Source organism: Manduca sexta, chromosome 25, assembly GCF_014839805.1.
Source record: "Manduca sexta isolate Smith_Timp_Sample1 chromosome 25, JHU_Msex_v1.0, whole genome shotgun sequence".
Taxonomy (NCBI): domain Eukaryota; kingdom Metazoa; phylum Arthropoda; class Insecta; order Lepidoptera; family Sphingidae; genus Manduca; species Manduca sexta.
The window spans coordinates 11,904,120-11,927,704 of NC_051139.1; the positions used below are offsets into that span (position 1 = coordinate 11,904,120).

The 23,585-nt window shown below is 37.9% G+C and overlaps 2 protein-coding genes across 2 annotated transcripts; one reads left to right on the top strand and one right to left on the bottom strand.

Annotated features, from left to right (window-relative positions):
* Positions 1–6,020: 6,020 nt before the first annotated feature.
* Positions 6,021–10,080, top strand: LOC119190524 (intraflagellar transport protein 74 homolog). The gene is made up of 11 exons (XM_037442590.1): positions 6,021–6,254; positions 6,630–6,756; positions 7,081–7,318; positions 7,666–7,862; positions 8,030–8,206; positions 8,379–8,504; positions 8,598–8,699; positions 8,811–9,116; positions 9,191–9,305; positions 9,459–9,568; positions 9,852–10,080. Exons 1-11 carry the CDS (start codon positions 6,142–6,144, stop codon positions 10,062–10,064), a joined length of 1,824 nt encoding a protein of 607 aa, XP_037298487.1. The 5' UTR covers positions 6,021–6,141; the 3' UTR covers positions 10,065–10,080.
* Positions 10,081–11,687: 1,607 nt separating this feature from the next.
* On the bottom strand, positions 11,688–23,171 carry LOC115441494 (leucine-rich PPR motif-containing protein, mitochondrial). The gene is made up of 16 exons (XM_030166304.2): positions 22,963–23,171; positions 22,397–22,744; positions 21,412–21,568; positions 21,010–21,119; positions 20,203–20,434; positions 19,334–19,540; positions 18,816–19,029; positions 17,519–17,731; positions 16,811–17,031; positions 16,333–16,509; positions 15,272–15,430; positions 14,605–14,819; positions 14,109–14,282; positions 13,325–13,547; positions 12,552–12,774; positions 11,688–12,001 (listed from the first exon to the last, which is right to left on the bottom strand). The coding sequence occupies exons 1-16, from the start codon at positions 23,085–23,087 to the stop codon at positions 11,823–11,825; spliced, it is 3,177 nt and encodes a 1,058-aa protein (XP_030022164.2). The 5' UTR covers positions 23,088–23,171; the 3' UTR covers positions 11,688–11,822.
* Between the last annotated feature and the right edge of the window lie 414 nt (positions 23,172–23,585).

The following is a 23,585-nucleotide window of genomic DNA, read 5'->3' on the forward strand; positions in this document are numbered from 1 at the left end:
GGAGCCGGCGGCAATGGACGGGGCTCCGAGGCTTGTTGTGCTGGAGGAGGCTGTCCCTTCTTCTTTGTCTTCGGTTGCTTCGGATTCCGCGCAACTTTCTCCTGTGGTGCCGTTCTTTTGCCTGTTGGCCTTCCCTTGGCAGGAGGTGACGTCGCAGTCGCCAGGGCCGTGGAAGGACCCGCAACCACTTGTGGCGGTGCGCTGGAAGAACCAACCACTGGAGCGGGGATGAGGGGAGTGGGAGCGGGAGCGGGCTGGACTGTTTTCTTCCCCCTTCCTTTGCCCTTCTCCTTCGTCGGTTTTCCTTGTGTTCGTTCCACCAACGAATCCATCTGGGATCCATCCATACGGGGAGTTGGATGTCCCCGGGAGTAGTTCTCTGCTCATGTGCCAACAGGGGCCGTTGTGCAGGGCCCATGAGGATTCACTCCATCCTGGCCTGCACCCTTGCCTCCACCATTGCTAACATTTCCTCCGTGGAAGGCCTGCTGGCGGACGTCTCCAGTTCTTCCTGGCGCTTCCGGAGGGAGCTGTTTTCATCCTGGAGCGTCCTCACAGACGCCTCAAGTAGAGCGCCGCGCTCCTTCCATTCCCTTGCCTCTTTTTCAAGGCGTGCCATCAGGATATTTGCCGGCGCGCAGATCAGCCTGACCGGTCTGATCGACGCGCCGTTGCCCAGGGGGCACCACGTGGAGATTTCCTGACCTAGCACCCCTCAGAAGATCAGGCCTGAGACTCTGCGACAGTGGGGCGCCGCCGATCGAAGTTTGTTGAACATTAGTCTGTATGGCCGCCCCCACGGGTCCGCGTCGAAAAACTCCCTACGTGCCGCGACCTTGGCCCTATGAATGGCCACCGGCAGCGCTCTCTTCGCCTCCTTGTAGAGGCCGTAGAGCTGCCGCTCCTGGTCCTCGTGATTCTGACTGCGAATACGGCGGCGCGCAGCCACGCATGACGCGCGCAACTGCGCTAATTCCGCCGACCACCAGTAAACCTCCCGCCGCGCAGGACGACGGAGCGCCCGGGGCATGGCGGCATCGCAAACATCCGACATTGCCACTCCGAACTACTCCGCCTCCTGCTCGACCCGCACCGCACCCTCCGGCGCGGGGACCCACGAGACTGCCAGAGCGGCCAGCCCTAGGGCCTCCTTGTCGAGGCGTCCCAGAGCCCACCGCGGGCCGTCCTGTCGAGGGGCACTCGGTACAAGACTATTGGGCTGAATACTCGTGGGCGACGATGGTCCGACAACGATAGATCCACAACAGACCCGCCGTTGTGCCGCACACACGTGTTCACCGACCCCCTGTTCAGGACGGCCAGGCCGACGGAGATCGCCCATTCCTGGGACCGCCCACCGCGAGCGTTGGTCGCCGGCGAACCCCAGACCGCGGACTTCGCGTTGAAGTCGCCGGCGACGATCGTCGGGTGAGGTTGGCCCTGCTCAACCAGGGCCCCCAGCCGAACGAGAAACGTTTCGAACTCGGCCAGGGGGTCTGTTGGGGGGAAATAAACTCCTACTATCCACAAGTCCCCCAACAAAGCCGCGACGCATCCCTGGCCCTTCTCGGCTTTTGCGAAGGGCGGGGAGCCAGCGGCACTCTGGGTGATGATGGCCACCGACCCGTCGATGTCCCCTACCCAGTTATCGCGGGGCGGGACAAAATACGGTTCGGCAACCACGGCCACTTGCACCGACCACTGCGTCAGGCTTTAGGACAACAGGTCCTGGGCGCGGGCGCAGTGGTTTTTGTTCGCCTGGAGGAAACTGAGGTCCATTATTGATGGACGATCTCCTCCACATCCATCTCGGCGAGTGGGATATCCCCTGGAGTTAGTCGCCTCTCGTGAGCCAGTGAAGGTCTCTGAGCCGGCCCCATCAGCGCCGACTCCAATCTAGCCTGCACTCTCGCCTCTACCAGCTCCATTATTTCTTCCGTTGATTGTCTGCTGGTGGACGCCTCTAGATCTTCGAGGCGGCGCCGGAGGAAAGAGTTTTCGTCCTGCACTCTGGTACTCTGGCGGGGGCCGCACTCGAGACCGAACTTCCCATCGACCACGCATCCCCTCACTAGTTTAATTCATTTTATTCACTTTTTTTTAATCGTTTCGTGCAACGGACTCTTTTGCAAGTTATCGCATCATTTTTGTAGGATTGTTTCAGTTCAGCAACATTTGGATTCCCATTTAGATGAGCATTCCTCCAAACCTCAAAGGACTGTGTCTTTTTACTGGCAGCTTTAGTGCACTCAGAATTGCATTGAAAGGTTCTGTCAGTGGCCGTAGATGACCCTTCAATAATAAGTTTACCGTGTTCGAATAATTTCACCAAACAGTGATCAGACGTACCCAGCGGTTCATGCACACTGGTTAAATACATTTCGGTTGGACAAGTCATCAATATAAGATCTAGACGGGCGGCAGTGTCCGTTGATCGATCAGGAAGCCTGGTGATCTCATTAACCATTTGTATCAAATTATTTTCAACTGCAAATATAGATGCTTCCTTCCCTGCGTGGTCAGTTTTCGATGACCCAAGCCATTGCTTATGATGCGCGTTGAAGTCCCCTAAAATAACTATTTTATCTACTTCAGAATTATTTCTTTGGTATGGTTTTAATTCCTCAGACAAATGCTCAAAAGACTAGTTGTATATGTGTCTCTTTGTGAGATCTGTAAAGACACCCATAGATCCACCGCTGATTGCCATACATTATTTGAATCCATAGGACAGGAAAACTATTATTTTACGTAGACGTTGGTAAACCAAATCGGAGCGGATGTAAACACATACACCAGCGTAGTGTTTGAAATGTGTTTCAAGTACGTAGCCATTACATTTTAAAGAATCCTTGTTTTTTGGATCACCGATTTTCGTTTCTGTCAAGAATAGGAGAGGAGGACGCTCTGTTTGGAGATGATGGTGAACTTCGTGGAGATTCGAGCGCAGTCCGCGAATATTGGCGAATTGCATTCTACATAATATAGTGGAAGCGTTATTAGGCATGATTATTTTTATTAAGCTTACTCTTTACTTAACCATTGTCAGATGTTAATGTTAATGTTGATTCAATTTTTTGCCCGATCAAGGTCCAAATATGGTATTGCCGCTTTGCGGGTGTCATGATCATCGCTGTTCGCGGCTGATCGTTCAGCCACGCTTTGTCAATGTATCCTAACCGCTCAGCTACCACAATGAGCTCAGCGGTGTGTACCGCTGGCAGCGGTACGACGACACGGTTCTCATGTCAGGAACGTTACGTAGCGACGCCGCTGCCCGCTTCGCTTTGTTTCGGCCATCCTTCCTATTGCCCCATACATGCCGCCCGCTTGTCGCTATGCCGCTCGCCGTTCGATACAGAACTCTTCTTGTTGCCCGTTCGACTCGCGCCTACCTTCCAATAATTTTGTTCTGGCCCCGCCGCGCTGCACTAGGCCAGCGCTCAAAGCGCAAAGTCGAGCTTCGGTCATAACGGCGGCTAGAGTCGCCTGTGCGACCCGGCGAGTCGCATCGAATCGTGTTGTATTAATTTTGCTTTTTCATTTGCTTCGAAACTACATACATCCAGGAAACCCATACAGCCGCACCGCGTAGCGCGCATTTTGCGGCGCGTCAAGAATATAATAGTATGTATTTTATCTATAGCGGGCGGGCGAGCGCGCGCAAATGTTCTTGTGTCCTGTACTTTATGATATTATCAAAAATGGTATTGTAAGTAAATATTGTTGTTTTACCAATCTGTTTTGCTAACCTATTTTAATTGTCAACACTTTCCTTGATTGTGCAATGTAAAAACCACTTGTCATACGCAGGATTCGATCCTTCGCCCGCGTCATGTTAACTTTGGCAATTAAATCAGGGCTAAAATTGCCATCTGGTACTTGTCAAAATTGGTGAACAGAATCATATTGCACCAAGTTTTATACATCGCTCTATAGATGGCGTTCTCTAATTCGATCGATCTTATATTGAAATTCCGTTATGTTTCGCTAGGTGTCACGAGTGTCCCGTGCAATTATAAATCGGAAATGAGTGTTCTTTATCGCTGATCTATAATAAAAATATTTTGTATTCTTCCTCCACGTTATTTTTCAGGTCTAATTTTCGCACAAGTAATAATATAAAAATCTACGATATGTGTCGATAGTATCATAAATATTATATTAGCAAAAATATAAATAAGTCTGTTACCCAATTAATTAGAGGTTTCCGACCCAACAAAATCGTCCACACTAAACGTGTTTATTAGTACCTAATTGTCTCGTAGGGGACACACTGTAGTCGGTGCAATAAAATCACGTATCTCGGCGACTGTTATATTATTACAAAATAAGTTTTTAAACAATTACAATAATTCCTTTTAACTTTGACAATTCGATGTGAGCGCTGAGACTGCTACGGAGCAAGTGAAGTCATGACGTATATAAAAAATAACATGTACAACATTTAAAATGCCTAACGGTTACAATTTTAACGTTATTGCTCAGACAATTAATTGCGGTTATATTTTTGTAAGGTACTTCCGAACACTAATAATTTATTTGCTTTACGCGACGGTTATCAGTTGCGACTTAGAATACTTCTGTATCAATAGAGTTTGAGTTGTCTCATGTATAAAATAATAAATAACGCCTGACTGCCTTAATGGCGTAGTTGTATTTGTACACGTACCACGCTGAGGTCCTGGGTTCGAATCCCGGGTCGGGCAAAATATTTGCGACTGGGTTCTTCCAAAAATACTCAGTCGCAGCTCGGAGTCAGGAAGTTGGCGGTGTGATACTACTGTGCCTCGGAGAGCACGTAAAGCCGTTGGTTCTGCACCTGATCTCTCTACGGTCATGCCGGGTTGCCGTCTCACCGGACTATGAGAGTGAAAGAACAGAGAGTGCACCTGTGTATTGCACACACTTGTGCACTATAATATGTCCTGCGTACTTGGTTTATCTCCGATGTGATTGGCTGCCGTAGTCGAACTTCAGTTAGAAAGGAATCAATCAATAAATATATCAATAGTAAAGTAAGCTAGTTCCTACTCGATTGTAAATTCCGAAGATGTAGTTGCGTTTGCTAAATATGACGCCAATAATGAAGTTGTTGAATCGTCTAAAATATGCAAATTTTCTAAAACTCCTGGGTCATTGATATTAGTTAAAATTGTTGGTGTATCAATTTGAAAAGTAGATCTTTCGTCTTCAACGTCATAAGTTTCCTTGCTTTGATTATACGGGATAGAATGATCTTCCACCGCTTTGCCATAGTTATCAAAATACAAAGTACCTAAATGTTTATTATGTTTGCATGGAGTAAGATATTATAACTGAAGCTGTTACCAGCTGCAGGTATAAAAAGGGTACCTAGCCATTTGACGTAGTCTTGTAGATTAGTGTTCAACTCGCTATAAGAACAGAAATAGCTTAGTTCAGTGTTTACTTATTGTTTGGTGGTCACTGTAATGTGAGCCTTGTCGAAATGGTCAATGATCAACGGGTCCTCAGGTAAAAACAATAAAATTCAATCATGACTATAATTATTGTAGTCATTTGCCACACAATATTGGTCGCTGTGTTTATTTTTATCATTAGCTCGGCAAAGTGCCTTCACTGCACCTTTTGTTGAGTGAGAAAAAAGTCTACTTGCAAGATATGAAAACATCACTAGATAAACGTTTTTACATATTTTTCTCCGACATTAAACCTATATTTATACATAATATTACAATTATAATAACATTGCAGATGTTCATGGTCGATGATCTATTTTTGCAAAAAAATAAAAATAGGAGACGAGCCTTATATACATTCGGAGGCCTATATATTTCCAGAGCTATGTACAACCGGAGCCTTATTTACTTTCGGAGGCTATATAAAAACAAAGTCGCAGCCATCAAAGAGAATTATTATAATATACGCAGCCATAGTAGGAAAGTATATTTTATAAACAACCTCCACATTTCTAGACAACAGTATTGACCTCAATTGACCTTGAGTATTGACTTCCACCAATGAGCATAATCGGGAAGCAATCACGGTTGCCATAGCAACCAGTAAACAACAAACCGACTGCGCTTGTTCTCGCACAATTTTTTTATCGCCTGACCCACATTAGAGGTGAAAAATAATTTGTTTTAAGTGGTACCTATTATGGATTATTCCGAGGGCAGCGGGGATCGTAGCGGGGGCAGGCGGCAAGACGCCCCGCGACCGGTGTCCAGAAGGGGATATCGCGAGTATAGTAGTGGTTCTGCTGTGTCTAGGTAAGTGGTTAACATGATTTATGGATCAAAATATATCGTAAAGTAATGGATGAAGGGTACAAAAGTGCTTTTCATTGAAAACTATCACAAAATAAGTGAGCAGACGAGAAATTGCTAGTTAATATATGTTTCTAGAATAGCTTATTTTTCTAACGATAAAAAGCCTCCTTTAAAAATTTTGCATTATATTATAGGTATTTATCGAAAGTATGCATAGAGACTAATAAAATATTGTAAATCTAGTGCGCCTATTAGTTTCAAGCTATTGACTATTTTTTCAACATCATTCGTCAACATCAACATAATATTATGTGTATTTTGAGCTAATCAATACTATTAATGTTATCTTCATTTATTAAATCTTTGTAATAACAGAAGCGGCAGCATGAGACCAGCTTCGGCATACCGGGGCAACACCGCCTCGCGTCTATCTACATCAGGCTTCGGTCCCGCTCCGCCAACCGCTAGCCGTCAGCCCACAGCCATGACTGGATTCTCCATGGTAACTTATTTATTTACGGTGTTTTGTTGATAACCAATGTGGGATACGCATAATGTATTGTTATCGGTTAGGGTTTAGCCTCGGGTAGAGCTCGAGGACTTTCCTTTCTAAAGCCTTTGATGCAAAACACTCACGGCTCCAATGCCTACAGTTTTACATTATGCTCGCGAGTCTACTGGCGGAAGCCCTTTCCTGAAATAAAATTTTAAAATTATATCAAGTTCTATTCGGGGTTTTATTCTTGACAGGCTAATACAGAATGGTTAATATAATTGTTCTCTCAAACTTTGTATTAAAATACTATACTTTACTATTTTTGCAAAGATCGATCGTCCAATAACACAACAAGGGATATCGGGACTTCGTACAAGTACCGCTCGAGGGTTCCGTACACGGCAGCTTCAAGACAAGCGATACTGGGAGGAGGTGATGCAAGTGAAAGTACGTGAAATGAAGGCGGAGATCGCGAGGCTAAGCGAACAGGCTGATGCGGGCGAGAGGGAACGATCCGCGAAGAAACATTACGAGAAGAGAGTAAGAGAGCTAGCACAGGAATTGACTGGTAAGGTGTAGCTGCTAATATTATACGAAAATGCTAAATATTCCATTCGAGGATGTTTAAATAAATCTCTCGCATGTAGAATGACTTATTAGAATTAGCTATTTAGTATTTCCATGTCTAGGCGAAGGTAAGTGGATAATGGTTTTGCTCTTATGAACTTAGTAGATTAATAAAACTCAGATACTTTTACGTTTTAGTCGGTGTAATTGTATCTTGGGTTAGACTTATATTAGTCTGAAAAATGTGAAAATGAATTTATTAAGAAATCATGAATAAAATATTAAAGTACATTTTTTGTCGGTATCATAACTGCTAGACTTATTGTGAATCTAGTTATTCTAATTTAGATTTACAAGGACGCCTAGCTGACTATAACACAGGCATTAGAATTGCTAATGGAGAAGCAACCAAACAATCGGTAGAAGAGCAAACTAAGGAATTGGAATTAGCGAATCAGAAGATGCAGGAAGAGGTAGAACAAGTGTTTATAGAGAAACAAAGGAAGGAGAATCAATTAAGACAGCTGAGAGAGCAAATGGAAAAAGTAAGCCATATCTAAAATAAAAATATGTAACTACATTTTTTTATTATTAAACAATTTCCATACTTTGATTTATAAATCAGTTTTGGTAGGTACAAAATACTGAGTGCTTATTTTTAAAATATAGGGCTTAATGAGCAATTAAATTTTATATTGTTATATAAATCTAGGAACAATCAACAATATCTAAACTTATGGCTGAGATGACACCCGAGCAGAAGGCGCAGTATGGCGACTTGGAAGCAACGGCAGCATCATTAAGGGAGGAGGTGGAACAGGCAAAATCACAAAAGGACCAGTTGAATAGGGAAAAAGAAATATTAAGCAGAGAAATATCGGGGTCACAGGTGAATATAAAAATAAAAAATGTATACCTATTGTTTTTTATTTTTTCAAATAAACCAAGATTAGAGTAATTATAGATGAATTATTAAAATCATTCGTTTAGTTTATTACTTTTTTCTACAAGCAGTGTAAACGGTAAATTAAATTATTTGTTATAATACGGATACGTTACAGATAAAAATGCACCTCCTGGAGCTCCATCGAAGGCTAGTTGCTGCCGAAGAAAAACGAGATAACATGAAAAACGAAATGAATAACCGTTTAGATCCACAGGAAGAAAGAGAAAAATTGTTACTACAGGTTTGTATTAGGGTTAAGCATTCAATAAAATTAATAGACAAAATAAGTATAAAGCCAAAAAGTCCAAATACAAAATATTAATTTGGTTAATAGGTCCGAGAAGATAATGCTGCAATCGCTTCACTAGATAGCAACGCTGCCAACGTAAAAGAGCAAATAAAAAAAGTCCAAGAATTGATCGAGCAAGCAGAACAGGTTCTATATAAAGTTTAATAAATTCCAAATATTTCAATTATGATTTCTTAGCTATTTGTATTTTAAGAAAATGCATGGTGCACTTATTAAAATTGTAATTTTTGATTCAAGGATTTAGAAGAGGGTAATTCGGAACGTCATCAAAAATACCGCGAATTAAAGAAAAGGGAAGAAACGATGGATAGCTTCATGAGCACTTATGAAGAAAATCTTAAAAAAGAACAGGATAAAATTGAACAGCTTGAGAAAGACATCGTTTTTGCTCTAGAACACAGTAGCTCGAACATAGATTTGGATCTCAGGGAAATCGACAATTTAAAACAGAAAGAAGGCTACACTTCGCTTTACGATGAAAATAAGAAGTCCGTAGACGCTTTAATGAAGGATTATGAAAGATTCCAGGCAAATTTGAAGAAGGTATAGTATATAATATAAAGTACTTAGTATAATGATGTTATTTAACTCCACTATAATTTAGTTTTGTTGGTCAGGCGGAAGGCACCCGTGAGCGTTTGGCAACTGAATTGCAAACACTGCCAGAGAAGACTCAAGTAATGAAAGAAGAACTTGTTACATTAAGTGACTTAGAAAAACTGAGAGAAGAAGGTAAGTGCACTACAAGTTTTATAACTACAAAGCTAAGTCAGCACAAGAGACTTTTGTGTAATCAGAAGTTTGAAAGCAAAAACATGCTATTACCTAAACGATTATTGTTTTTCCGTGTCTAAAGAATTTTGAAAAAAAAATAAATGTTTTCAGGTGAAGAACAGAAGAAAGCTCTAGAGATAGAACTGCAGCAACTCAAAGAGAAAATAACTCCCACTGAACACGCTGTCGTAGAAGCAGCAAGCAAGTTGAAGAAACTACAGGTATTTTTATAAGGAAATCTGCCCTAGAGGTTATGTTCTTACGTCTTTTTAAAAAGTATCAAAAATATTTAAATTACTAGATGAAGATTGCAGCTCTGAGCGTGTAAAAAACCTTTCCTAGAATAACACAGAAGTTCACTTCCGACTGCATTTTACCGGGATGAATATTTCGTGGTCTATGTACCAAGTCATTCAGTGATTTTAGTGTTACTTCTAACATCTATAAAAACTTTCGTCTTTGCAATATTAGTGAGATTTTAATAAATTCTCTATCTTTGGGCAGGAAAGTCTAGAAGGAAATGAGATGTACGCTAAATTGAACAGTCTAGAGGAGCAATTGGCTCAGCTAGAGTCGAGGAAAACTATACTGGAAGAAGATATCGCGTCGATAACTTTGAAGGCTGATTACAAACCATTGAAGAAGCAGGCGATGGAAGAGTTGGCGGCACTGAACAAGAAGATTATTGAAGATCTGAACAGTGCTAAGTCTTATTGAATACATCAATATAAAGGTTGAATTATAAATTAAAATATATTATAAATTCGTTTCATTTTATGCACCAGGAAACACTTAAGTTAAAGTTTTTTTGTTATATAGGATTGAATCTACCCAATTTATACCATTTCGTACAAGAATGCCAATTTACCTTTTTTAGAACACTGCTTTTACTACAGAATTAAATAGAGACCGTTAGGATGAATAATGTTCTCTATCTTAAACACGATAAAGTTTAATTTCATTTATTTCATTTAAGGTGAACTAATTTTCGGATTCTATCGTGGTATTAGTGTTTTATTTTCTCCCGACGTTTCGAAGACACCTCAGTCCCCCCCGTGACCATGAAGGCTGCAAAGTCTTCGAAACGTCGGGAGAAAATAAAACACCAATACCGCGATAGAATCCGAAAATTAATTTAATTTCAATGTCTAACATTCGCGTAAACATAAGAATTCGTTTATTTCGGTAAAATATTTTCTTGAAAAGACAAAAAGACAACTCAATAAATCATGTTTGTGAATTATTATTTAATGTTATAAGAAAAAAAACAATACGTACAATAATTACTAATTTATTTACATTACAAATTTAATATCACAGTTGCAACACTAACCGGTATAAATACAACATATTATAGTAATATAGAATGAGCAGAGTGATATTTAACGCAAATTCTGACCAAGTCGTAAGTGCATACTACTTAAAAAAGTAGGGAATTTATTTTATTGCATAATATCGACCTTCTTAATGCATCAGCACATAATTTAAAACGCTGTTTATGTTCTAAGTGGTGGTTCAAGTATTACGTAACGCAATTTGGGGGGGGGGGGAGGTCTTGTAAAACGTTACCATGCGTTACAGGGGCGGGAGGGGGTTCTCGTACAAAGCGTTATGTAATATTGTTTATTTTTTTTAAAACTATAACAAAGGTATTTTAGTGACTTTACGGTATTTTGCGTAAAATAATTGTGAATATTAAAAAAAATGTATCTTTAGAGCTACATAACATTTGACGGAGGGGGGTGTCAAAAATCTTCAATAATTGCGTTAAGTAATACTTGAACGGCTCCTAAGTTGACTTTATAAAACAACTAATATTTTTTTCATAATATCCAAAACTTTACATGTGTATCGCCGATAATCATGATAATCAATTCTAACACAATTAAAAACTCTAATCCAATTAAATGACGTCTGTTAACTCAAATAAAAACATTAACATCTTTCATTTGTATGTACTTAAATTCATAACACCACAATGAATGAAAGCTATATTCATTTTGTGTTTTTAACATAGATTAAAAATTTACTTTTATCTGCTTGAAATGCATACTCAACACATTCAACGTTAAAACACATTCTTTATCTAGATATCATTTTCATATGTCATAGGATAAAAAGTGACAAAACATTCAATAGCAAAATGCTATGATATAAATTCTTTTTTCCATTTACCTTCCCTTAAGTCTATGGGAGTCCTAATGTTAAAAAAAAACATTATACAAATAGATCGATGTAGCTGAACATTATGGCTCTTTACAACCAGAAAAAATTAAAACAAGCCTTTAAATTACACCTTACTTATAAACATAATGATCGATTAAGTTTATGTTTTGGTACTTTTGGGATTACGCTAATGCCAATGATGACTATTATTTTAATACCGAAGGCATAAAATTAAATGATGCAGATATGACAAGACAGCGATTAGTTGATTCCTGATAACATTTATTGACAAGGTTATTTAAAAATAGTTTACGATGACGATGCATGAGCTTGTTTGTCGAGAAGTATACTCAACTCTGAAGGCACGTCCTTGTTATTGGCTTTGATGACTGAACAGAGGTTTCTCACGAACTTTTGCGAGGGTGGTATATCCGCTTCTTGCATTCGCGTCCATAATGACATTGCTTCTTGATAGTTGTCGTCGCGTTCTGCAACATTATTATTAGAAATTTTTTTTAAACTATCGATGGTTTATTATCGATAAAATTATTTTAGGGTACATAAATATTTTTGTATTGCAATGTAAAAAAATACGTGCTGTTAATGCAAGTTTTACTTGTATACTAAAATCAAAAATTATAATTAACGATCTTGAACGATATGTCCGATCGGGAGATTGACCAATCAGACTAACATATTATCACAACATCCACTTTTATTTGGTTTGATTGGTGCACAGTTAGGTTTTAATTGTAGATAGCCAACTAGATTATTAACACGCGAGTGCGTATAATGTGTGTGTGCTATAAATGAGTATTTATCCCCAAAGGGTTCGACAGAGCCGCTACTAGTTATCACTTTCCACCATGTAAATTCCGTCCCATGATGTATTGGACGGCCTTTCGCTATGTAATACTGAGAAGAAAAACCCAATCATTTTGCCCTACATTGGATTTGAAACTCAGTCCCAGAGCGGAGTCGTAACACGTAATAAAACTAGGCCAGCGGACATTAATAAATTTTGCAATAGTCACTCACGGTGTATATCCAGTATAAGCTCGTATATTTCATCGACATCGACATGGCGAAGGTCTTTCGCACACATGGCTATCGTCTCTAGCGCATTCACTTTCTTCTCGTCTGCAAATCGCTCGCATCTTCGTGATAACGCGTCTGGGTGGAACTTTACTGTCGGATCTAGGAACAGCTTGCGAAGCGTCTTCTTGTATCCGACTTCTGCTAGCGCTGCTATTAGTGTCAGCTGATAATAAAAAATAGTTGTTACGGTTGAATTATGCAATATGTTACGCTAATATTCATAAACTAAGGTTGTGTTTAGATTAGCAATGTCGCATGTGTATAGAATTATCGACATATTGCCAGTAGTATGAACACATCTGGGAGTTCTTGCGTGAATGCTTTGCAGAGAACTTGATAGTCTAAATTTAGCTTATCAAAAAAAACCACAGGAAAATGTAATCTAACTACTCCATGATATTATAGACGGCATAGAAGTATTTCAGTACGCGGAGGTTTCTGAGGGACGGCACTAAATCGCTATGAGTAATTCACAATGAATGAAACTACACATTTTTAATCTATAGCCGCATTTTTTTGGAATGGTAACGGACATGACTAAAGCTAGTCTATGGTCCAGCCACTCTACTTTTTAAAAATTAATTTTTATTTTTATAATACTCAAAATGACGTTTTACGAGCATTTTTTTTTCATTATAATTTTTTTTTAATATTTATAATGTTCAAAATGACGTTTTATGATTATTATGTTTTATTATTAGTTGATAGTTTACCTGTACATCGCCGGGGCCGTGGACTTTCTTATCGATGTTTAATATAGTCTGTGCTAATTTGTTCAGTCTTCCATTGGACCTCTCGTTTGTGAGGAAATTGTCTTCAGATTGTCCATCGTTCATGGTCTGCAGTATTTTGCACAATAGCTCATGTTTTAGAGGCGTTTTGTTATATTTATTCGCGAGACGTACAAACTCTTGTACCGCTTCTTGGAGATTATCGCTAAGAAAGAAAATATTAACAAAATACAGAATTAGTGAATTTAAATTCTATAACGACATATGTTGGTATTTTTAGATTGTATCATTAGATCTACTGTGCATACGATTTGTCAATAGTCGGTTTTCTATCACAGCGTAACAAATTATAATATATTAATTCGCAAATCGATTTACAGTAATCATTTAGAAACAGGATTTATTAAGGATTAATCATGAGATTTTTGCTCTTGTTACCTGTAACCAATTGTTAATGCCGTTCAGCAAAAAAATCGATTACAAAATCGACCTCTATCGATTAATCATTATCGATAATCATCAGAAAATTCTACTTCCTATTAATATTATAAATGTGATAATTATTGGATGTTTGTTTAAACTTTTGCACATATCTAATAATGGATTTATTAAAAAATAGGCACAGAGATAAACGTAACTTTACATTATCACATAGTACTATTATTCATCCCAATACAAATCACAGTAAGGGTTTCAAACCAATAAGGAACTACCACACAGGCAGACCCACGATCAAAAACTAATACAAAATGAATACAATACTTACTGTTTTAAATGGGCGCGTATCAAAGGTCCCAGCAACGCGTTGGTCGGCTTACAATACCTCTGCGAGGTCAGTAACTCGAACATCTTGCGGACATCTTGCAGCGCCCCGTGCGCCGCCGTGGCGTCGAGCAGCCGCCAGCAGTTCATGGCCAACCCGCGACCTCCCACCACACGCCTGCAACTCAGAAGTTACACTACGGTCAAGAACTGATTGTAGGGTATACCTTTGTACTGTAGGAAAACATCGCGAGACAGCAGTTTTGCTGTTGCGTTTGCGTTGTCAGCGAAATATATTACATAATGAGTCGGAGTCAATATAACTTAAAAAGAGTTAAGGGAAATACAATTAGTAAAATGTTGCAGATGTTGTAATTACTATCCTTCAAAGACATGATTCGAGTTAAAATATATTTCTCTAAATTCTCATTGCTCAGTCTGGGGCCTGAACTGTGAATACTCTGCTGTATCAAATCCAAAATTAAAAATAAATCTCATACCTTCTCTTAGACTCCTCGTTAATCAAATCGAAAGCTTTCTTGATATTCTTTCGATACACCATTAGTGTTGCAAAATCGATAACTTTGAATTCGTCCAACATGAAGTTAGGTGATGTTTTGTTCAAATCCGCGAGGGCTAATTCGGCTAAATCCAACTCGCCTAGTTTGACGTGGAGGTCGAATATGGCCGCTTTCATTCCAGGGGATAAGAATACCTGCAGTATACATTTTACTTTAAGAGAATGTAGACAAATAAAAATTACGAATCAATCGATCTGTTCAGCTACATGGCGCCTAACAATACATAACTGGTAAAAGCAGCTCAAACGGCACATTATTTAATCTTAATTTTCATGCCACTCCATCAATGATAACTCCAAAAAGGTAGATAATTAATTATCAGGACATCCTTCGTAGTCTGAATATCGCCTTTAATGTAAAGTCATACATATCGATATTTTTATGTGATTAAACTTAAGACTTACTTACATACGGCGTATGCACACGGGGTATTTTTTTCTAGCATGTACCCACACACACTAGAAAAAAAATACCCGTCGAATTTTAACCTCCTCTTTTTTAAAGGGGTTAAAAAATTAGCTCAAAAAATACCCGTCGAATTATAAGCTCCTCTTTTTTTTTGAAGTGGGTTAAAAAATTTGCTCACCCCTTCATTTTGGCACTTATCAGCGATCTCCCTGGCGGCCTTGAGGTTCCCCTGGCGGCAGTACTGCTGCAGCAGGCGCCGCAGCACGCCGCGAGTGTTCATGCCCTTCGCCTCCAGCTCGCTCAGGTGCGCCCGGAGGGACTCCTCGTTCATGTGTTTCTGGGAAAGGAGACTTATTACGAACGTGTAGGATTTAAATTAATTTGATGTTTATAATAGCATTATAATTTATCACTACATAGTATAATACAAAGTCGCTTTCTCTGTCCCTATCTATGTATGCTTAAATCTTTAAAACTACGCAACGGATTTTGATGCGGTTTTTTTTAATAGATAGAGTGATTCAAGAGGAAGGTTTATATGTATAATAACATCCATTAAATAGTGGAGAAATATTGCACCCATGCGAAGCCGGGGCGGGTCGCTAGTTATGTATAAAACCATCCATCAGCCATGCACGCTATTATGAAACTAAATTAAGATTTCTTGTATTTTAGGACTTAAGACTACACATAGTAAAAACTTAAAACTCATTTAGACAGGTCGCGTTCTAGGGTCATATTACGCTACAAATCCAAACCGATAGGTCCTCGAAACACGCAATTTCTTTCAATCGACACTATATTTACACATTTACTATGAAATACAGAACAGTCAATTTTCTTATACAGGGTCATTTTGACATAACGTTACTAAATGAAACCATATACTCGTCTTCACCTCTGTTTACATTGTGCCAAAAATCATCCTTTAAAAAAGTTCTACCAAAAATACTGATTTTAGTTTTCTTATTTGTTGATCATTTTGTAGTTTATTGCGAATATGGCGTGTGCGTGAGTGTATTTCTGACTGAGAGTATTATTTTGCCGCTGCGGCGAATTCTCTTAGAGTAGTAGTGGCATTAGAGCGCGTAAAATTAAAATTACTTTTTTTATTTTACATCTGCGGCTCAAAAAAATTATTGTAAAGTGTTATTTCCAAGTAGATAAGTAAGTGGTTTTATTTAGTAACGCAATGTCAAAATGACCTTGTATACATGGATGTATAAAACAAGTTCTTACAGGATGCGGTATATGCGTCACAAACATCTCCCCTTCATCAACAAGTGTCTCGTCCGTTATGTCAATAAGTTGATCCCTGAAGGACGCGGCCGTCTCCTCGTCATATCGTTCCGGCAGTCTGCTCATGCAATAGTCCGCGGCCGATGTCGATATTTTTAACTTAGACTCTCTTATTGCCTGGAAGAAATTGTCAACGTGTGACGCTATTTAGATTATTGTGAAAAATGATTTAAATATTCATCAAGATAATTTTATTCGTAAAAAAGAGATTTGTCAAACTTATCGATATTAAAATCGATAGCAACAGAATCGATATTTTATTTAATCGTAAATTTTATTACAAATCATTAGATACATAATAAAAATGATAGAAAATGTTCATATGTAACATCATTTTAGAGCGACAGAATTCTATTAGAAAATATATTAGATAAAACCTTGCTACCAACCATCCCAAGACATTAAACTATCTACTTACCTTCACTAAACTAAAGAAATCCGACAGATCAGCTTGCACTTTCCTGTGCTGCATGAATACACACAAAAATCTACCGGTCCAATCCTTTTGCTTGTCCAAGGCTTTCATCAAAATATCTTCTAGTATGTGAACCGTACTTTTTGTGTCGACGCTTGTAAAGTAACCTTTTAGTAACGGCTTTAAGATTCTCTCAGCGTCCACTTTGCCTTGGAACAATTCACCTGCGGAATTCAATACAATATTTATGTACTGAGCAGATGTTTTATATAGCATGGTTTTGAAAATCCTTTCGGTAAATAATGTCTTGAGGGTGAATGGTAATTTGAATGTCTTGCTGTCTCACTATTGTGTAGATGCCTTATCTTAAGAGGATGATTCGAATCACGCTCTAGATTGCATATTTCTGTACCATTTTTTTATGTTTTTTTTTACATATTTTTACAATCATGTTCTAGAATCATGTTCATGTTCTTGAATCATGTTCTAAATACAAGACATACATTTCTGTATTATTTGCACTAATTTTTAATGTTTTTTCTGACATATTTTTACACAACATAGAATATTTATTAAAAAATATATTTGAAATTAATTATACGGCTAGCCAAGGCCGGATGAATGTATTTTCCCTAACCTATGCTTAACTCAGAAATCTAGGCTTTTCCCAGCAATACATTTCCTTTGACTGATGATGCTTAAAATACTCACAAATCTCACTGGCAGCTCTGACTTGTCCCGTGTTCAAGAGCGTCTCCATCATCGGAGTCAACACAGTGGTCACACTCACACCGGCTCCTTGAAACTTCTTCATCAAATTCTGCGGCGATGTGAAACTCACGTACGGCAAAGTGTAGTCCATTATAGTTTCATAATCCGGCTTCACGTCCATTCCCACCATCGTTGTTAGAGTGTCCATTATCCCTGTTAAATAATATACTTTAACAAAAGGTTGTAGAGCCATGCTCTATATCAGTGATCGGCAACACGCGGCCCGCAAACGTTCTGTTTGTGGCTCATGATTGTTTTGTAATAAAGCTTAAATATCAAAATAAATGTATTAAATTAAGAGTAAGTGCATCTAGAGCAGGTTTAATATTATACATATGGCCCGCCTTTAGTTATTATGCCACCTTGTAGCCCTTGCCTACCAAAAGGTTGCCGACTGCGGCTCTATACAGATCGATTAACTAAAGCTGAAACGTTCAATACTCACACTAATACAATCTTATACAGAATGTTAAAAATATTCCACATTATTATAATGACAGATACATAGATGCCAACAAAATATCATGCTATATATACTTGGATGAAACCGAACGGACTGCCGAGACGAATGTCCGCAGGTTCAAATCCCAAGGGCATGTGTGTATTCTTTGTGAATTATCGTTCGCTTTAACGGCGAAGGAAAACATCGTGAGGAAACCTGCACATCTGAGAAGTTCTTTATGGGAATTTCGAATGTGTGTGAAGTCTACCAACCCGCACTAGGCCAGCGTGGTGGACTAAGGCCTAATCCCTCTCAGTAGTAGAGGAGGCCCGTGCTCAGCAGTGTGCAAGTATATAATACAGGGCTGATATTATTATATACTTGGATGAAGCATTGGAAAGCATTGCCATGACGACTGACATGTGTTTAATAACACACACTACACACGCGTAATATTTGAATGTGTGCGTGCCAGCTTTAGATAATCGTCTTATACCTAGTTCTCTATATATCTAGTTCGAAGAGGCCTGTTCAAAAGGAGCCATTTCACTGTTTTATAGAAATCCGACGCAAAATGGTTTTGTTTTGTAAATATAGTATAATTTCGGATACATTAACTACCCCTTCAATCACCAACGCATTCTAATTCTTACTCCTTTCCTTTAAGGCCTAAGTAGTGAATCCATGACCTGCTATTGACGGTATTTATCACCGATGTAGACAACTTAACCTCCAGTGACTGGCTTGTTAACTGGCCTATGCTATAGACAGTTAATTCTATAAAGTATTACGTACCTTTCTCTCCAGCAGTCTTGGATGAGAGTAGTAATAAAGGCCAGAAGTAGTGCGGACGGAGTGGCATGCCTATTTGTTTCATTCTAGTGAATAAGTCTAATGCTAGGGGAACTTTGCCCAGCTGTAGCGCCGCTTCGGAAGCGTTTTGCAGTGCTATAGGGTTCCTTCCGGAAGACATTAGCTCTTGTGTGACTAAGGCGACGACGCTGGATGGCTATAAAAAAATTTACTAAATAATAAAAAATAATTCATAGATTTTTTTTATTTGTAGCTTTGTTTCTAAAAAATACTGTTTTAAATGATATACATATAATGAATATAGATTTTTATTTTTTTTTTATTTTTGAAGCTTTATTCAATGACAATAAATGAGAATCTTTGCCTCCTATAATAAAAAAAAATATATAACTAGATTTAAAAAACGTTACATTAGCCTTTTTCTTTATCTCCACAGATTATATGAATGAAAGTTTTTATAAAATGGTCTTTTAACTATTTTTTTATAAAACCATAGTTACCACGGAAGCCTTCACGCAATCGCGGACCAAACTCCGACCATGGAGACCTCGGTCGTCTTTAGGTCCAAAAGACGGCAGTGGTAGACATTTATAAACCTCCAGTGCCACCAAGGGATGATTTTGGAACACCAAATATGTGCAAACGCTTTGCATGTAGGCAGATATTGATGGTGAGTTGAGAGTTTCCTCAGGTAAGTAGCGAAGAATCTGCAATGTTAAATCATTTTCATATAAGTAATTAATTAACACGATTTTATTATTTAGACCAACTTTGCTTTGCTGGTGGTATATATTTTATATTCGCCCGGAGAGCGACCACCGTACACAAAGTGTTAAAACCCGACATATTTTTCCACGTAATTGTGTCGCGTTCCGGAAACAAACTGTATATATCCGGTTCCAACAGGCCGGCATAATTGTGTCGACTGCCGAGGGGTAGTCATCTCTCGTCAGTCGACATTCTATTGGACCCCACTCCTTACCATCAGGTGCAGTGGGATCACTGCCGTTCCCACATAAACAAAAAAAAGGACTAGACTACTGTTTAGGTATCAACGTCATGTCTATTTTTGTTGCCAACAGCATTATGCAGACACTCTTACGTAGCTGCTTAAAAAACTATGTAGCCAGTATAATTAATGAGTAATAAGCCAACACAGATAATATAGTCAATGCTTCATAATTAAAAAACGTATGGATATTGTCTTTATTAACGAATAGAAGAATTGTTTGCAGCCGTGACATGTTCCTTGATAGTAAATCATTACTGAGTTCAAAATAGAAATGACACAAAGTCAAGGGATTATTTAAAGAAATATCACGTCAAATAATATAATATTGCCATTATTATACTACTGGTTCCCACTTACTTTTGGTATAGGTTCATAATTCCCAAGAACGGCAAGAGTTTTAACAATATCCATAATATGTGTTTCCTCAAACTGATAACCAGTTCTTCGTGCCTTATCCATTTCTTCAAGAACTTTATCTGTCTTCTTGTTAAAGGCTAGAGCTCGGGCTATAGCTGTGTAGGTGTCGACTGAGGGCTCTAGTTTTAGAGATTTCATCATCGTTAACACTTCTTGAATGTTATTTGGGTTGCTATAAAATAAAAATAATGAAGAAATTATGTATAAAATTACCCCAGCATTATCATATAGTCAATTCTAATTCTTTGGACAAAATCTGTTATTGCTTAGTGTGAAATAGCTTAAATAATCAAATGATCTGAATAAGTATTGCTAGTATTGCAAGATCTCATGCAAAGTTTAAAATAGCAAGTTTTCTCAGTAATGTCTAACATGAAATGCCTAACATAACAATATATGGTAAAAACTTGCAAATGCATTTATTCTAGTGGCAATATTTCCATAATCCTATACTCGCCATATGACTCGCCACAGGTCCTGCAAGCTTTGAAATTTTAAGAAGTCAGCTTGCCATAACTACTTATGTGGTAAAGGAAGGAAGACAACTTGTGTAAGTTTCTTGCATATTTAAACTCTGCTTTAAATTTTGCATTCTGATATTATCATGTGTCCATTCCACATAGTTATACTAAAGTGCAGAGAGGTTATTGTCCCACAAAAAATATATTTTGTGTAAATTATAGTATTTAAAAATGGGCATTCAATACTTGATCATTGACGGTAAAATAAATTATAAAGATAACTCACCCAGCTTTCCCTTGACACACTATAAGAGAATTGAAAATGCTCTCAGTTGCTGGTAAACCTTGTGCTTTCATATTGGATATGACCTCTGTGGCTTGGTTCAAGTCACCAGCCTAAAATAACATTTAAATTTTATGAGTATCAATTAAAAAATAATTATATTTGTTTTTATTTTTGAATTTGATTTATATTGTACACCTTGCAATCAAAGCAGAGGATATTTTTTTATACCTAACATTAATGTTAGTTTATAATTAATAAATATTACCTGTAATTTGACTAATTAAAGTCTACAAGTGCTAAGCAAAAATATATTTTACGGCAAGTGTGGTTCCATCATTATAGGTATCAAAAAAAGGAATAATAAATTTATACAATATTGAGGCATAATATAGCAAGTCTTACCTCTCCAAGAGCCTTTAGTATCAGTTCATAAGTAGTTATGTTTGGCTTGACAGGAGCCATTTGGCTGATGAATGAACTGACATTCAACATTCTGTTGTTAGCTATGTACACTCTTAGTAGTTCGTTGTAATGTTCAACTTCGAATTTTGTGTGAGGTCTGCAAAAAGTTTACATTGTGATCATGTATAAGTGGCAAAGGTTCCACATAACCTAATTCCTGCAGGTCCACTCATTCGTAATTTATGTAAAATATTAATTTCATTAGAATGATTTGCAGACTGTATATTAGTATCCATATTATGTTGTGTTGTCTTCCTTTTTGGAAAATTTCACCCCTTGCCACTGATGTAAAACAATTTAAAAAATTATAAGCCATAATTTTAACCAACAAGGGTACACAAATAACAAAACCATGTTTACTCTCACAGCATTTCAGCGTAAGTTCTAAACCTGATTTGATGATCATTTTTTATTATATTATAATGGGTGTTGCTCATGGCTTTGCGTGAATGAAAAAATATTCCTTTTACAAAAATCCTGAAAACACTGGTTCTAGAGCCAATTGGATTTTTGTAATTATTCTGGTTCTAGAGCCAGAATAATTACAAAAATCCATTTTTGCCATGGGTACAAATTGCTGGGAATAAAAAGTAGCCTATGTGTTTATTCAGGACATGGTACCTAGCCGTGATCCAAATACATTCAGCTCATTCTTTGTTTACTTGTGACAAATATCCAAACATTTTACCAATTTGCGTTTATATTCCTCAGATTTTTGGATGTTACATTATTTTACCAATATCTACCAACATTAAATTTGCTATCTATTCAATTGAAAGTGCTCTCAATACAAGGTGTCTAGAAACCAGTGCTTGGGTTAAAAAAAGCCCTGTGATGATAATTACGCCCTTTCTAAAGATAAGTATCGCTATAATTAAACTTAGAGACAGAAACAAAGGGATAAATGAATATGTTAATAACTCACTTTATTGTATTCCATATTGTCTCAACCAATGTCATCTTCGTTGACGAACTTTCGTCTGGCATTAGCTCAGCGCAGCACCTTATTAGCAACAGACCCTGTTTCTTAGTGGAAAAGTTTGATTCTTTAATCTTAAGTATGACACGCATTAAATCATTTTTGTAAACCCTGTTCTTCTGATGGATGTCTGTAGATAGGCCAGCGATGAACTTCTCAAGTAATTCTTCGGACGAGACAGGGTTTCTAATAGGTTCTTTTGATGAGTCCTTATTAATACCTCTATTGACAAGTGTGCTTGATATCTTGGGAGTCTTTTCTACATAGTTTGTGTTTTGATGACTGGTGACAAATCTGAAAGTAGTTCGTCATATATTAAAGATTGTATTTAAAGAATCTGCTTATAGCAATATATTTCACTGCATTGGCCACAGGAATTTTGAAAGTTAATGTTTCAAATGCAAAGTACAGAAATGAAAAGAAGCTACGAAAATAAAAAATATCTATCTTCGTTTTAAAATATTTATAATTCATTAAGATAGAATAAAATAAATAAAAAATCATTTACTAACCTAAAATATTGGTTACCAAATAAACACTGACATGGGACATATACATTTTTTCTGTTTATGGGGATTTTCTTATGAAGAGTAAATCTCGCAAATTTAGCGACAGTTAGGCTGCGACCGCTCCACATTTTAATAATTTTCAGTGAAATATCCACATTCAAAAAAACCAAAACAATTTACTGTCAACTGTCAATAAAGTCAAGGGCTTGTCATTTGTCAAAAATTATGAATAGAGATAAAATTTTATTTAAATGGTATTACTATTCGGTGTTTTCTTTTGTACTTGTTCCTTTGACTTTTTACGCTGTATTTGTATGTAAGTACTACGCTTAACACTGTCTGCTCTTATCTACTACTTACAAATTGATTTCTGAAATAATAAGCACCTTTTATCAAGCCGTATTGTATTGTGGCCAAGTTTTATTGCTATAGGAGCAATAAAATTTATACATATCAATGAGCGGATTTTACTATAAGGAATTCTACCTTTTCTGAAAGTACCTGTATTTTTGACTACCAACAATTAATCATTTAAAACCCTTGTGATATAATAGACTGGAAGCCATCATAATAGTGTTATGTTTTTTCAAATAGTTCAGTAATGGCTCAAAAGATGAAGAGTCACG

Coding starts and splice junctions, on each gene's coding strand:
- LOC119190524 (XM_037442590.1), top strand. CDS start 6,142: ATGGATTATTCCGAGGGCAGCGGGGATCGTAGCGGGGGCAGGCGGCAA. Junction 8,505..8,597: donor GAGAAAAATTGTTACTACAG/GTTTGTATTAGG, acceptor TTTGGTTAATAG/GTCCGAGAAGATAATGCTGC. Junction 9,117..9,190: donor TCCAGGCAAATTTGAAGAAG/GTATAGTATATA, acceptor TTTGTTGGTCAG/GCGGAAGGCACCCGTGAGCG.
- LOC115441494 (XM_030166304.2), bottom strand. CDS start 23,087: ATGTGGAGCGGTCGCAGCCTAACTGTCGCTAAATTTGCGAGATTTACT. Junction 19,541..20,202: donor ATTATGAACCTATACCAAAA/GTAAGTGGGAAC, acceptor TTAACATTGCAG/ATTCTTCGCTACTTACCTGA. Junction 12,002..12,551: donor GCTTATACTGGATATACACC/GTGAGTGACTAT, acceptor ATAATGTTGCAG/AACGCGACGACAACTATCAA.